Source organism: Salvia splendens, chromosome 22 (assembly GCF_004379255.2).
Source record: "Salvia splendens isolate huo1 chromosome 22, SspV2, whole genome shotgun sequence".
In the NCBI taxonomy this organism is placed as follows: Eukaryota; Viridiplantae; Streptophyta; class Magnoliopsida; order Lamiales; family Lamiaceae; genus Salvia; species Salvia splendens.
The window spans coordinates 22,029,225-22,043,057 of record NC_056053.1 but is presented as its reverse complement, the minus strand read 5'-3'; the positions used below and the strand labels follow the sequence as shown (position 1 = coordinate 22,043,057).

General features: G+C 38.6%; 3 protein-coding genes across 4 annotated transcripts; 1 reads left to right on the top strand and 2 right to left on the bottom strand.

The window, feature by feature from the left end:
• Positions 1–500: 500 nt before the first annotated feature.
• Positions 501–2,585, bottom strand: LOC121786284 (transcription factor MYB35-like). 2 transcript variants are annotated; one of them, XM_042184887.1, is made up of 3 exons: positions 2,460–2,585; positions 2,224–2,356; positions 501–1,445 (listed from the first exon to the last, which is right to left on the bottom strand). In XM_042184887.1, exons 1-3 carry the CDS (start codon positions 2,551–2,553, stop codon positions 953–955), a joined length of 720 nt encoding a protein of 239 aa, XP_042040821.1. In that variant the 5' UTR covers positions 2,554–2,585; the 3' UTR covers positions 501–952. The 2 variants fall into 2 exon arrangements, with proteins under 2 accessions (XP_042040821.1, XP_042040822.1); XM_042184888.1 differs by having other exon boundaries at positions 2,224–2,372; positions 2,460–2,573.
• A 3,908-nt stretch (positions 2,586–6,493) lies between these two features.
• On the top strand, positions 6,494–10,406 carry LOC121787236 (hydroxyproline O-galactosyltransferase GALT6-like). Its single transcript, XM_042185919.1, has 7 exons — positions 6,494–7,628; positions 7,933–8,165; positions 8,240–8,530; positions 8,612–8,740; positions 8,834–9,007; positions 9,298–9,405; positions 9,807–10,406. The coding sequence occupies exons 1-7, from the start codon at positions 6,767–6,769 to the stop codon at positions 10,014–10,016; spliced, it is 2,007 nt and encodes a 668-aa protein (XP_042041853.1). The 5' UTR covers positions 6,494–6,766; the 3' UTR covers positions 10,017–10,406.
• A 43-nt stretch (positions 10,407–10,449) lies between these two features.
• Positions 10,450–13,668, bottom strand: LOC121787235 (HIPL1 protein-like). Its single transcript, XM_042185918.1, has 7 exons — positions 13,283–13,668; positions 13,038–13,195; positions 11,876–12,676; positions 11,594–11,813; positions 11,329–11,507; positions 11,027–11,244; positions 10,450–10,960 (listed from the first exon to the last, which is right to left on the bottom strand). The coding sequence occupies exons 1-7, from the start codon at positions 13,377–13,379 to the stop codon at positions 10,558–10,560; spliced, it is 2,076 nt and encodes a 691-aa protein (XP_042041852.1). The 5' UTR covers positions 13,380–13,668; the 3' UTR covers positions 10,450–10,557.
• Positions 13,669–13,833: the final 165 nt, after the last annotated feature.

Below are 13,833 nucleotides of genomic sequence, written 5' to 3'. Positions count from 1 at the left end.
TAATTTTTAATTTTTAGGATTTAAATTATGTAATTTTTAATTTTTAAGACTTTAATGAAGAAACTTTTAATTTTTAGGATTTTAATTATGTAATTTTTAATTTTTTTTGTAATTTGTAATATTATTCTGATTATATTTAATGCATTTTAATATTGTGGAAATGTTTTTATTTAAATTGAATAATAGAATGGTGGGATCTTTGAGCTTGTCCTTGCGGAAGAGCACGGATGTGGGTGTTGTGCTCTTGACTAAGAGCAGGGAGTAAAAGTGGGTCCGGGCCCATATCCGTGCTCGTTAGCAAGAGCACGGATGTGGATACTCTTAACTCCATGCCTGTTCGTGTCGTGTAAAAAATGTCAGCCCTGAACCTGATCATTCCGACATAAAAATCAATTTCTTAAAATTTTTTTGTCTTTTTAATACCGTTACTCTCAATTTTCTTCCAGATTCACAAATCGTTATCTTCCCAAAGTTTGGACAATATAAAACTTCATGGTATGTTGAAATTATAAAATATTTCTAACTTGAATTTCCGCAACAACAAATCCAAGAAAATTCACTTAAATAAGCACACTCTTTTACACAATTTGACGATCTTGCACCTCGGATCCAATACAACTTCTTAAATCCTAAACTTGAACATAAATAAATAAACCCATTAGATGATAGTGGATCCCTCTAATAACCTGCGACGTAAACAAATTGCAATGCTAACCTAGTGACTTTTTATTTTACTATGTGTGTGTGTGTATGAAACTTGTAATTAGGGGTTTGGATAGCACTATAAAGTATAGTAGTATATACCCCTTATAATTTCCATCCTCCACAAACAAACACACAGGTCATTTTTCTTTTCTTTTTTCTTTTTTATAGCAAATAAATTTAAATTTAAAGACAGCAGCACAATCGACTTGAACCTGAGACATTTGACCTTCACATTATCACTTCTTTTTCAGTAATAAAATGGCTCCTCATAGAAGCAAGGCAGCTCCGAGCACATCTCATCTTGCTTCCCAATCATCGCTTCCACAAACGCCGCCGACGACGCCTCAAATCCGCCACCAATCTCGCCATCTCCCAAAACCTCACCACCGCCACCAAACTCCTCTCCAATATTTTCATGGGCCGCAAACGCCTCCTCGAGAAAGAAATCGTTCCAGCTGAAGCTCGACGCCTCGACCTGATCACAGAGCTCCGCTTTCATCGGCGACGTCACAACCTCTTCTCCTTTGAATAACTCCCTCGAGGAGAGGGGGTGGTGGCGCGTGGCTTTTCCCCGCGGAAACGCCCCCACGCTGCCGTAGTCAGCCAGAATCTGAGAGAAGGGCTTGTGAGTCACCGGATCTATCCCCATTGCTGACAGCTTCTTCTTCAGCTTACTGTTCCATACATTCTTCACGTCGCTTTCCGTCTTTTCTTGGAGTTGTTGGGCTATGATACTCCACCTGCACTCATCCGAATACCAGATTATCCGTTATCATGTAGGTGTTTTTGTTCGCGAACAAAACCTAAAATGTCTCATACCAGTGTAATAAAAGGGTTATTAGGCGGAAAAATCATAACCTATTGTTGAAATCTGATATTTCCCACCATTGTTAAGAAAAATCACCAACTTTAACAAAGTGAATTACCATTATTTAATCTTATGTGGCGACGTATGTGTCATTTCTGAAATAGACGCATATTAATAAAATCTCATGTGGACTTAATTAATTTCCAAGTAATAATTATTTAGCCTCCGATTTCCAATTTAAAAAAATTCACAAACATCCGAAGGCACACAATTCTACAATGAAAGAAAGCGGTATAAAAGAAAAGAAAGAAAGCTTGAATCTCCCGGTGGTTGTCGGACTTGGTGTAAAGCTGTCCGCCCCTCCCATAACGGCAAGCCACGTATGTTGAATTTTTCGCTGGAAATAATCATCGTGTGAAATTCGTACAATTGTTAAAGTTCGTGTTTTTTCCATTCAACATTAGATGTTGTAGAAAATATCAGATTTATAGTTCATGCTTTTTCAAACCAATAACCCTATAAAAATGAACAAAATCACTTAGTTTACGGGAATTTTTTTCTACAGTAACAGGGCAGGTTGCTAAGGAGTACTAGTTTGGCCAAATAGAATTAGTATATATAATCCGAAATAAATAATCTATCTCATGGGCTACTATTTGGTATGAAATTCCATTTTTCGGTCTCGTATTTTATTTCATTTTTCGTGGAACCTGCTTCCGAGCACGGAATGCAGCTGGATGATTAGATCCTCCTCTTGAGGGGTGAAGCTAGTGAGATTTGGATCAGGCTTCCTAGCACTGCTCCTCCATCTCTCTCTGCACTTCTTCCCACTTCTTCTCTCTCCTGCCATCAAAAATTTCTTGACCTAATTAATCAAACATTTCTCTCTTCTCTCTATAACCAAATTAATAATTCAATTCAATTAATCAACGTTATATACATATACCTGATCTCTTGGAAGCAAAAGCTGCAGCCATTTTTGCTTCTCCATCTTCGTTCCAGACAGCCTTCGTCAATTCGGAGGAGCTGGTTTTTACCATTAGTATATGATTTTAGAGGAATTAATTGGGAATTACAAGAATTGTGATAAATTTAAGAGGCTTTTAATAAACGAGGAGCTGATAAAGAGGCGACAAAAGCATGGGGTGAGGTGTATTTGCATGACTACATGCATCTTCTGTTCATATTATTTTTTTAATAGAAAAATAAAGAGGGGATTAATAAATTAATTTGTGGGATAACATGCGTTTTTGTGTTTGTTTAAATGGTGCAAAGGGCTGTGGAAATAGGTTTGGATTGGGTGAGTTATTTGGTTAAGTATAGATTTAAGCTAAGTTTAATTAATACTCCCTATATGTTACATTATAAATGGTGGTGTAATTTAATGTAGGGTTGGAACGGTACGGTATACCGCGCCGAAATGGCCATACCGCATACCGTACCGTACCATGCGGTATGACCAAAAACCATACCTTTACCGTACCGCTTTTGTCGGTATACCAAAATTTAGATATTGTTACCATACCGTTTTTGTCGGTATACCACAATATGCGGTATGCCGCGGTATACCGTGATTTCCGGTATATACCGCAATTGCGGTATATACGGTATACCGTGTTATTTGCGGTATATACCGCAATTGCGGTATAACGCGATATACTGCGGTATATACAAAATGCATACCTTTACCGTACCTAAAACTGTCGGTACGGTATGATACCGTACCGGAAAGTACGGTATACCGAAAATTCAGTATTTTCGGTACAGTAAGTGCGATATTTCGGTATATTTTCCCAGCCCTAATTTAATGTGATTAATTATGAGGATTAACTATTTCAATTGAGAAGAAAATATTAGAAGCCAATCAAATATCACAACTTATGTGTGATTGAAGAAGTACTATAGGGGTCTTCATGTGATATTAAATGACAATAATGTTGCAATGAATGATTAGGAAGGATTTTCTTTTTATTATTGTATTTTGATTTTATGTATATTATTAAATTAATGCACACATATTAATTATAATTATATATTGGATTTTGTGAAATAAAATACGATGGGGAATCGAAGATCGTGTTGTTGAACATTCCATTCCCATCTCACTTTTCCGGCTTTTGAAATGAACCTACCTATTTTTAAATGATTTATCACATTTGAATATAATTGTGCAATAATGTCATTAAGTTTTAATTTGTCGTGATATTAAGTTTTGAAAATGACAAACTAATGTTTAATTCTAACTAGCTAGATGTTGTCTTGCTTACAGCTCACGGGGGCTGGAAATTTGAAAGCAAAACTTCAGAATAATTGTAATATGTTTGGTGATTGTTCTTTGAAATTATACAATTCAACATGAGTTCAGATAATTTAATAAGTCTTTTGTGCTTCTGATTATTTATGTTGAATTCTATTTGATACAAATGTAAAGTATCCTTTTCGTTTGATTTACTAGTACCAGTATGCTATATGTATGTATATCCTCTTTGTCCCAAAAGAATAGAGATTTTTGCGACGATATAAATTTAAATGAACAATTGGTGAAATAAAAGATAATTAAAAAAAGTAGAATATTGTTAATAGATAATAGGGTTCACATTATCAAAGAGAAATAAGCTATCTAAGTAGAAGTTAATTATTTTTAGAGGACAAACAAAAATGAAAATTGTCTCTATGTTTATAGGACGAAGGAATATGATCTATGTTTATTATACTCCCTATCATATTATGGGTAGTTATGTTGGGTTTGCATCAGAAGATTTGTATATATATTGTATAATTAAATAAATTCAGGGAACATAATTTTAAGTAATATTGTTAGTTAATTTAATCGATACATAAATCACATATCCCATGCTAGAAAATATAAATCATAATTCATGAATTCTACGGTTTAAATTAATTATTGTAATTGATTTTCCGAAAAGAATTAACGATGTCTTGCATCTCCTCCACGTGATGATTTTGCAGTACTCGAAAAAAGATCTTGAACTCTAAATTTAATCTTTGTGTGGACAAAGTTTATCACATGAAATAAATTGATCTAAAAAAAAGACATATATAGTTCTCTTTGCCTTAGTACAAAAAATGCAATATGTGTGTAATTTTTATACTATCCATAAACAATCAATTGCCATAATTTTTTTTTGGATTTTCTAAGATATTATTTCATATTTTTTGATAAATTACTCTATCCAAGGAGGTAAGATTCATTTTTTATAAGCACTTTCATATTTTATCAAATTTGAATTATAATTTGTGGCAAGATTATTGATAATGTGACAAGATTATGTAATATAGATTAAGCCTTTTATGCGATTCACGAAAAACACACTATTTTTTTGGTGCTAATAATAAAAGGCTTAATTAATCTATAAAATTTGTTGAGATATCAAATCAAAAAAATTTATTGGCAACGGCTACATTGATAGAGACTTAATTATTGATAGCCTACATTCTAGAGCTTACTATAATTTGGGATGGGGTTTGGACAAAGACAAATCAAATCTGTTGTTTTCACTCTGTAAAGGTGCAACGGTGGAATCTAATGGCACCACAAAATCATAATTTGACCTATCTTGGGCAGCCTGTTTATTAATTCAATAATCCATATTTAATATGGACCCATCATCAACTTTCCAACTAAACAATTCTAATTACCAATAATTTAATAAACTGAATCACATTAATTTTCTCACTCACTGCATTATCTGTAAATTTATGACCCCTTTCTGAATCAAGTTTAAAAACCCTGAAATAATTAAACTGGTCAAAATCAACATATGCTATTCGATTTTCCGTGTAAAATAGAAATTTTGAAATTCAACAAGTTCTAGAAGCTCTTCTTAGTTTGAATATTTGTAAATTAATCTTCTTAGAAAATTTATATAAATTAATTTGTGGGAACACACATTGAATATATAAATGATACAATTAAATAAAACAATATACTATCTATAGAATAATCCAACATCAAAGTTCTGTACCAAGATCCCGGCAGAAAATGTTCATTTCCAATTAACAGCCGTCACCATATCCACATATTTCTCTATATTTGATTTTGATGTAAGTAACATACTATATCTATTATTAAATACACTAATAATTTTTGACTTATTAAACCAATAAAAATAAAGTTGTAATTTGCTTTGGCCGGGCAGGAATCTTGCCGTTGCCAGTTGCTATTTGGAGCATCACCACATTTAAATATTTTCGAGATTAGTATTATATAGTTATCTTTATTGCGTGATTCAAGTATATGAAGAGTGCTCAATTTTAATTATAAATGAGATAGTTATTTGGGTCTAACAACTTGCATTAACGAACGTCTTTGTTTACTGTTTGAATTAATGTCTCTAACTCTGATTTCCTATTAATAATGTCTCAAATCACATTTGGACCGTTGTATTTATAATGTACAATCTCAAAAAAATGTCTTAATTATTAAAAAAAATAAATTTTATAACCACACAAATTTATACATGTGGCCTTGACTGAGTTATTGTATTAATATACATGAGCAAAATGGTAGAGTCATTTGATTTCAGCAAATAAATACTAGTATTACATCTGAAAATAAAACAGATAAACAAAGCAATGACAATAGTATGAGCTGTATAATTAGTTTCCCTAATAATATGCTTGATTTTTGAAATTCACAATGACAAATATGCTTTCGAAGTAGACGACAATGTTCGTTACAGTCTTTTTATTCTTAAAACTTCTGCAAATAAAGAGGACGATCCTAACATTTTAAGTCTAAAGCGATGAACATGAATAAAACGAAACACATTTAATAAAATTCTAAAAATATTCCGTTACATAAAGAAATTGGAAAAAGGAAAGGGGCAGCCTTTTTAAATTTGAATGGAATTTCCTTCACTAATTAATTAATTAATTAGTTTATAAAATAAAAAGTGACCGACCCAGAAAGCCTCTCTCGCTCGCTCTCTCTCTCTCTCTCTCTCTCTCTCTCTCTCTCTCTCTCTCTCTGTTTTTATACATACACGCCGTGTATCCAGCGCCTCTCTCTCTCTCTAGTGACGCGGTTGCAGCAAATGTGTTGCTGACCTAACGTTTCTTTCTTCTTCACTTGTTTAACTTCGTAGATGGGTTCTCTTCCCATTTCCCCAAACACACACAACAACCCATTCTTCTCTTAATTCCTCTTTCTTTGAATGCGTCGTTAGCGATCACGAGCTCTTGCTGAGCTAGTTTTCTTCCCCGAAAACGCCGTGAAATTCGAAAATAAAAATGAAAAGGGCGAATTTGGACCTGCTGTTTTCAGTGAGCCGGAAGAGATCAATCCGCGCGTTGATTCTTTTGGGGATTTTCTACATACTCTTCGTGTGCTGCGAATTCCCGTTCGTATTCAGAAATGGGGCGGCTTCCGTTTCGTCGCAGGAGAAGCTGTTCAGCACCAACGATGGGTTCTTCAATTCGAAGCCTTTCCTGCTCGAGAGCGAGGAGAATCTCGAGGAGAAAGAGGCCCCCCTTCGCCCCCTCGATTTGCCAGTCGTGGAATTCGCGAAAACCCCTCTTTCGAGCTTGAATTTCAGTGCTGGCATTGCGAATTCGAGCTCTAAAGGCTCCATTTTGAAGTCTGCGAACGATGCCCTCGAGCTCGGAAGCAAGCTATGGCGGGAGCTCGAATTGATCGGGAAGAACAGTAGTAGTAATAGGGGATTTAGTGAGTTTGCTGGTTTGAATAAGAATAGCAGCGGCGGCGGCAGCTCTGAGCTGTGTCCGCATTCGATATTGGTGACCGGGGATGAATTCTCGAAGAATAAGAGGATGATGATTCTGCCTTGTGGGCTGACGTTAGGGTCCCACATAACGGTGGTGGGGAAGCCGAGGGCGGCGCACGCGGAGACGGATCCCAAGATTTCGCTGTTGAAGGAAGGGCAGTATTTGATGGTTTCTCAGTTTATGATGGAATTGCAGGGGCTGAAGACTGTGGAAGGGGAGGATCCGCCGAGGATCCTGCACTTCAATCCGAGGCTGAAAGGGGATTGGAGCGGCAAGCCGGTTATTGAGCACAACACTTGCTACAGGATGCAGTGGGGGACGTCGCAGAGGTGTGAGGGATGGAAGTCTCGCGCTGATGAGGAGACGGGTGAGTCGATGGCATTGCCTTTTGATTGCTTGTTTTCGATACATTTTGTTGGACTTGGATTGTTAACTGTTTCGGATGAACCATTTGTTATGCTTGAAAATTACTTAGATGTGTGAATTGAATTGTAGAGTTTTTTTCTTGAATATACTCCAATGGAGATGATTGTTTAGGTGTGTGTATCTTAGTGATTTGTTTGCATTGGAGATACATCGAATAGACTATTTGTCCTGTTTGTAATTGCATATATGCGCGTTTGTAGTTTAGTTGTGGCACGGCTAATCATGAGCTGTTTGTTGTTCTGCAGTTGATGGGTTGTTGAAATGTGAAAAGTGGATACGTGATGATGATAATGGGTCAGAGGAATCGAAGGCGACATGGTGGTTGAACCGGTTGATAGGAAGAACCAAAAAGGTGACTGTCGATTGGCCATTCCCTTTTGTGGAAGAAAAATTGTTTGTGCTCACTCTTAGTGCTGGTCTAGAAGGATACCATGTCAATGTTGATGGAAAACACGTCACTTCCTTTCCCTATCGAACTGTGAGTAACTTACTGCTGTCTCTTTGTCTAAATTAATTTTCAGAAAATGCCTAAATTCAGTTCAATATATGTAGGGGTTTGCCCTTGAGGATGCGACTGGATTAACTTTGAACGGGGATATTGATGTTCATTCCATCTTTGCTGCTTCATTGCCCACAACTCACCCCAGTTTTGCTCCACAAAGACATCTGGACTTTTCTGAAAGATGGAAAGCTCCCCCTCTTCCAAATGCACCCGTTGAACTGTTCGTTGGTGTCCTTTCAGCAGGAAACCACTTCGCCGAACGGATGGCTGTGAGGAGGTCTTGGATGCAGCACAAGCTTATTAAATCTTCAGATGTTGTCGTGCGTTTCTTTGTTGCTTTGGTGGGTAAAATTGGTTGTTCTTTTCAACTACTCTATAATCTTTAGGCTGTTGGAACTAACTCACTGACCAACTTTTGACAGCATGGAAGAAAGGAAGTAAATATAGAAGTGAAGAGAGAAGCTGAGTTTTTTGGAGACATTATAATAGTTCCATATATGGACAACTATGACCTTGTTGTGCTGAAAACTGTCGCTATCTGTGAATATGGGGTTAGTTGTGGATTGCGTTTTCATTCAAGAGTTTGGAGTTGGGCTTTTTTACCCAATCTGCCTGAACTAAACATGTCTATGGCGTGATTGCAGGTAAGGACTGTATCAGCGAAGTATATCATGAAGGGTGATGATGACACCTTTGTAAGAATAGACGCAATTATTAATGAAGCAAAGAAAGTTCCAGAGAACAAGAGCTTGTATATTGGAAATATAAATTACTATCATAAGCCCCTCCGCAGTGGTAAATGGGCAGTCACGTACGAGGTACTACTCAAAGTTTTACTCTTGTATATCACATCATCGGCTATTACTTTCCTTTTGTTCCTGGATACCTATTTTTCCATTTATCCTGGCTCGAGACGTGCCTATCTTTCATATGGGCTGGTTCATCTCAAGCTAAACGAGCTTGAATTATTTCTACCAATCCATCCTATCACTAAAGTAAATGATCTCTTAGTGTTTAAAACAAGTTTTGGGCACACATCACATATAGTTATATAACTTAAAATCCATAGTCATATGGTAATGGAAAACTTGCTTCTGTTTTGAATCAGGAATGGCCGCAGGAAGACTATCCGCCCTATGCAAATGGACCCGGCTACATTATCTCGTCCGACATTGCAAACTTTATTGTTTCCGATTTTGAGAATCGAAGATTAAGGGTGAGGGTCTTTCTAACACTTGGGAATTTGCATTTATGCCATTGTAGAGTATCCTCTCTTCTGTACAGAGAAAAGTTGTAAATTTACCAAACCTACCCAGTCTAATCAAAACCAAACCTATAGTTAACAGTTTATTCTTTGGTTTGGTGTTGATTGTTTAAAATAAGAGAAAAAGGAACCAAGATTTCAATTAGGTTGTGGTTTAGTAGGAGGATTGGTTCAAGCCAAAATAAAGGTAATCTTTTAACCAAACCAAACCAACCAACCCGAAACTGTTGGTTTTGCCTACTGTTGTTTGATTTTGGTTGATTTCTTTTCAAAATCCGGAGTTGATCTGTTTTAACACTATAGAACCCATACCTGCCTTTGCAATAACAGTTAATGGCATCCTCTTTCTGCAGTTGTTTAAAATGGAAGATGTTAGCATGGGAATGTGGGTGGAGAAAGTGAACAGCTCGAGAGCAGTAGAATACGTTCACAGCTTGAAGTTCTGCCAGTTCGGGTGCATAGAAGATTACATAACAGCACATTACCAATCTCCAAGGCAGATGATTTGTCTTTGGAACAAACTAAGACAGGTAGGGCGGCCCATTTGTTGCAACATGAGATGACAAAGCGCACTACAAGGTAGAACCTGTCTGAAGACGGAAATCAGCAAATTTTGCAGAGGAAGACCGAATACTGTAAATCAACGTGGTGATGAAATGGTTGGAGCTGTTCGTGTCGTGGCCCTCTGAAATCGTTAAATTTGTTCTTTGTACTGACTTTATTTCTAGGTATCATCCGAGGATGGCACGAGGGAATGCTCTGTCCCTAGCCTACCTTAACTTGACTCTTTGACAGTAGTCCGAGATCGTATAGATTTGCTGTGTCTTAGCAATTTTGTTGCTCTTACATGAATGTGATGTTTCAGCTACTTTTTGTTGCTTCTGGTTTGCCAGCCAGATTAAGTTGTGAAGTTGGGATATATTCTTTGTAGCATATTCCTCTTTGCTGAATAATCAATGAATTGTAAAATTGCTGCAGGTGAAAATGGTCTGAAAATATTCAAGACGATAATATACTTTTACGAAATACAAAGTGTGTACAAAATTCTTCCAACAAAAGTAGAAACAATCTAAATTTATTTACTTGCTCCAAGAATACACACCCTCACACAAAATTCACTAAAGCCATGCACAAAAACGAGATTATCACACCCAAAACTCCTAAGGGGGCTCTCAAAAGGCCAGCTCCAGAAGGCCGGGGCGAGGCAGGGGAGGGGGACGCAGCGTTTGAGGCTCCCTCGTTGGTGCACGTGTAGTTGCAACGACTGGGACGGACGACACGGTACACGCCGCTCTGTGTGAGGAGGTAGACATCCTTGTCGTTGTCCTCGCCAAAAGAGAAGATGTAGCTTAGTGCAGGGAACGAGCTCCCGGGAGTCGCTGTGCAGCTCAGAGGTGAGTCGCGCGCGCAGCTGAAAGGGATCTTGCTGCTCGTGAACTTCCCGCTGTTGGTGGGGCTCTCCGTCCCGGCCCATATAGCCCCTGCATAGAGATCTGCAAACAAGTACCTGCAAAGATGGGTGCAAAGATTAGGTTTTTAATGGGATTTCGGAGTTTGGAGAAGAGTTCATTACCTTCCTTGCATACAAGGATCGGTCGTGGCTCGATAGAAGTAGCCACCGGTGATGGATGCCGAGCCCTCATTCGTGTTCACATCAGAGTGGTTGTAGCCCATCACAGGGAGTATCTGTGAGGTGTTTGCAGCAGAAGACTTGAACTTGTTCGGCCCTTCGTAGACGGACCACCCGTAGTTTCCACCCTTGGTAATCAAGTCCACCTCCTCAAAATGATCCTATTCCACAGTTCAAGAACCTCTTTTTATGTGAGTTTGAAGTTTATTTAGGAATCAGGAGTTGATGAGAAGAACGCAGTTTACCTGTCCTACGTCTGCACAGGCAAAATACGAAGGCCTAGCAGAGTCGAAGCTGCAGCGCCACGGGTTTCTTAGTCCAAGTGCCCATATTTCCTTCTGTAGCTCCTGGTCTAGTGTGTATGGATTGTCTTTGGGAATGGAGTAGTTTCCCCACAGACCGAGCTGGCTAGCTTCCTTCGCACCTGCAACGATTATGGCGAATTCGAGAGAGTGAGGCCAAATGCAGAGTTATTACATATTGACAGCAAATAAGTATTCACAAACTCACTTGTTATGGTATCAACATCAAGCCTCATGATCTTCCCAAGTAGAGACTTCTTGTTCTGAGCAAAATTGAACGGATCGCCTCCTGCGCCGCCACCATCTCCCATCATGAAGTACAGATAGCCATCTTCGGGTCCGAAGAGGATCTGCCCCGCATGGTGAGACGTAAAGGGAAGCCCCATGGTGAAAATCCTCCTCACTTCAGAAGGGTTAGCATTTTTGGCCTAATGCAAAAGGAAACAATCACATTTCATTCCAAAAAATTCAAAAACTTCTGGCAAATTACCAATGAAGGTTGTGATGCAGTTCCATTAGCAGAGAACTCTGCTATCACACTCTGAAACTGGCAAGGGTTTGCACCGTTGTCCGGGGTCAGTTTTGATGGATCGCACTTCACATCCGAGTTGCACGCACACCTCCCTGCGCACTCTGGCCACTTTGCCCTGTCGCAGTTGAATGAGGCGAAGAAGCGGCCGTTTTCTGTGAATTTGGGATGGAATGCAATTCCCATCAGTCCAAACTCAGTATCAAAATGGACTTCATCGGTTATGTCTAGGAACGGAGCAGCCTCATCGAGCTCCAGTACCCCTCCGGAGCCCTGTCTAGGGATGGTTGCTAGCCAAATCTTGCCTTGCTGGTTTGAGAAGAAGGCGCGGTTTGAGCCATCCGGGTGGGGAACCATGTTGAGGTAGGTTCCATTCCCGATTTTCTCGAGGCACAGCCCGGTTGGAGGGGCGGGAGCTGCCACAGTGTCGTTGAGGGCGACAGGGGTGCCATCAAAGCATGGTAGGCCATCATCGGATGCTCCACCGAGAGCACTGCAAAAGTCTGCTTGAGACTGCCAGAGATCAGCCAATTTGCTGGAATTTGAGGCGGTTGGAGCTCCAGCTCTGCCTTGTAATGAGGCCGCAAAGGGTGAATGCAGGATGGAGACGTTCTGGCACGTGTTCCATGCTTTCGAACAGAAGTTGAGAGAAGCTTGGTTCGACTGCGTTGAATTGGGTGAGACAGTGGAGTTGCACAGCACGGGGACTTGTCGAGGCGCAGAATCGATTCTGAATAGCTCAGCTGAGAACTGATCACACCTCTGTAGACAACAAACAGAGAGAAAAAACCTACAAATGAATAATCAAACAAGAAAATCCCAAAACTGCTACAACTGCAAGCATAAGTTCATTTGTTTTAAATCTAATTCTTCATCAATCCATCAACTAATTATGAACTAGATGATTCTCATGACAGAAGCGAAACACAGCAAAACTATGAGGACATTCTATAACTGAAGGCATCTCAAGTGGAGAAATCTTTCCAATATTCATTATAGGCAGATTACTAGTACAAGATAATACTATTGCCACATACAAGATTAAGCCGTTAAAACGAGCTACTAAACTGCGATTCAACTCGGAAATGGAAATGATTATGCACAAGTTTGTAGATGATTTTACCGAACAAAGGATAGATTTAACAAGAGAAGCACAGGCAGGATCTGAGATGTTCATTGATGCAAACTGATTCTTCAAAAGCAAATCATCATTTGCATTGCAGCACACTGTGCCATTGTAGGGGCAGAACTGCAGAGTGGAATTTGGACTAAAGGGTGCTCCTGTAACACAATAGAAACACAAAATCAGCTCTTTCAACCTCTCTCTCCCTCTCTCTCTTATACACACACACACACACACACACTTACTTAAATCGGTGCAGAGTGGCAGAGAGAGACAAGAATCAAGAAACTGCAGCAGGATGAAGAACTGAATAATCCTAACAAAAGGGCTGCCTTCCATCATTCCTAATTTTACACTAAAATATAGACAGAAAAGGAAAAGAACTAATTTTTCGAAGAGGGACAAGCCAAAAAAGGCCCACTATTCAAGAATCAACCCCTGAAAAGTTGAAAGAAGCAACAAAAAAAAAAATTCTTGGTTTCAAACACACTTGGCAAACACGTTTTTGCTTTGACCTCCTATTTCTGGTCTCTCACCAAAAACTGATGATTGGAGATGAGAAATACAAAACCCTATGTTTTTATGACTCAACATATTTATAAAGTTTCTGTCTTTTTCTCCCTGGGTTTGACATTGTGAACTAAGATGGAAGGTTGCTGTCTGCGTAGTTGACTTGAGCTCATAAATTTTGGAATAAAAGTTCAACAAATTATTAGGTAGTTGAGAAAAAAACAGGTGATCTTGAATAAAGAAAGATAATCTAGATAGCATGAGATCTTGATTGGTTGAATGCATT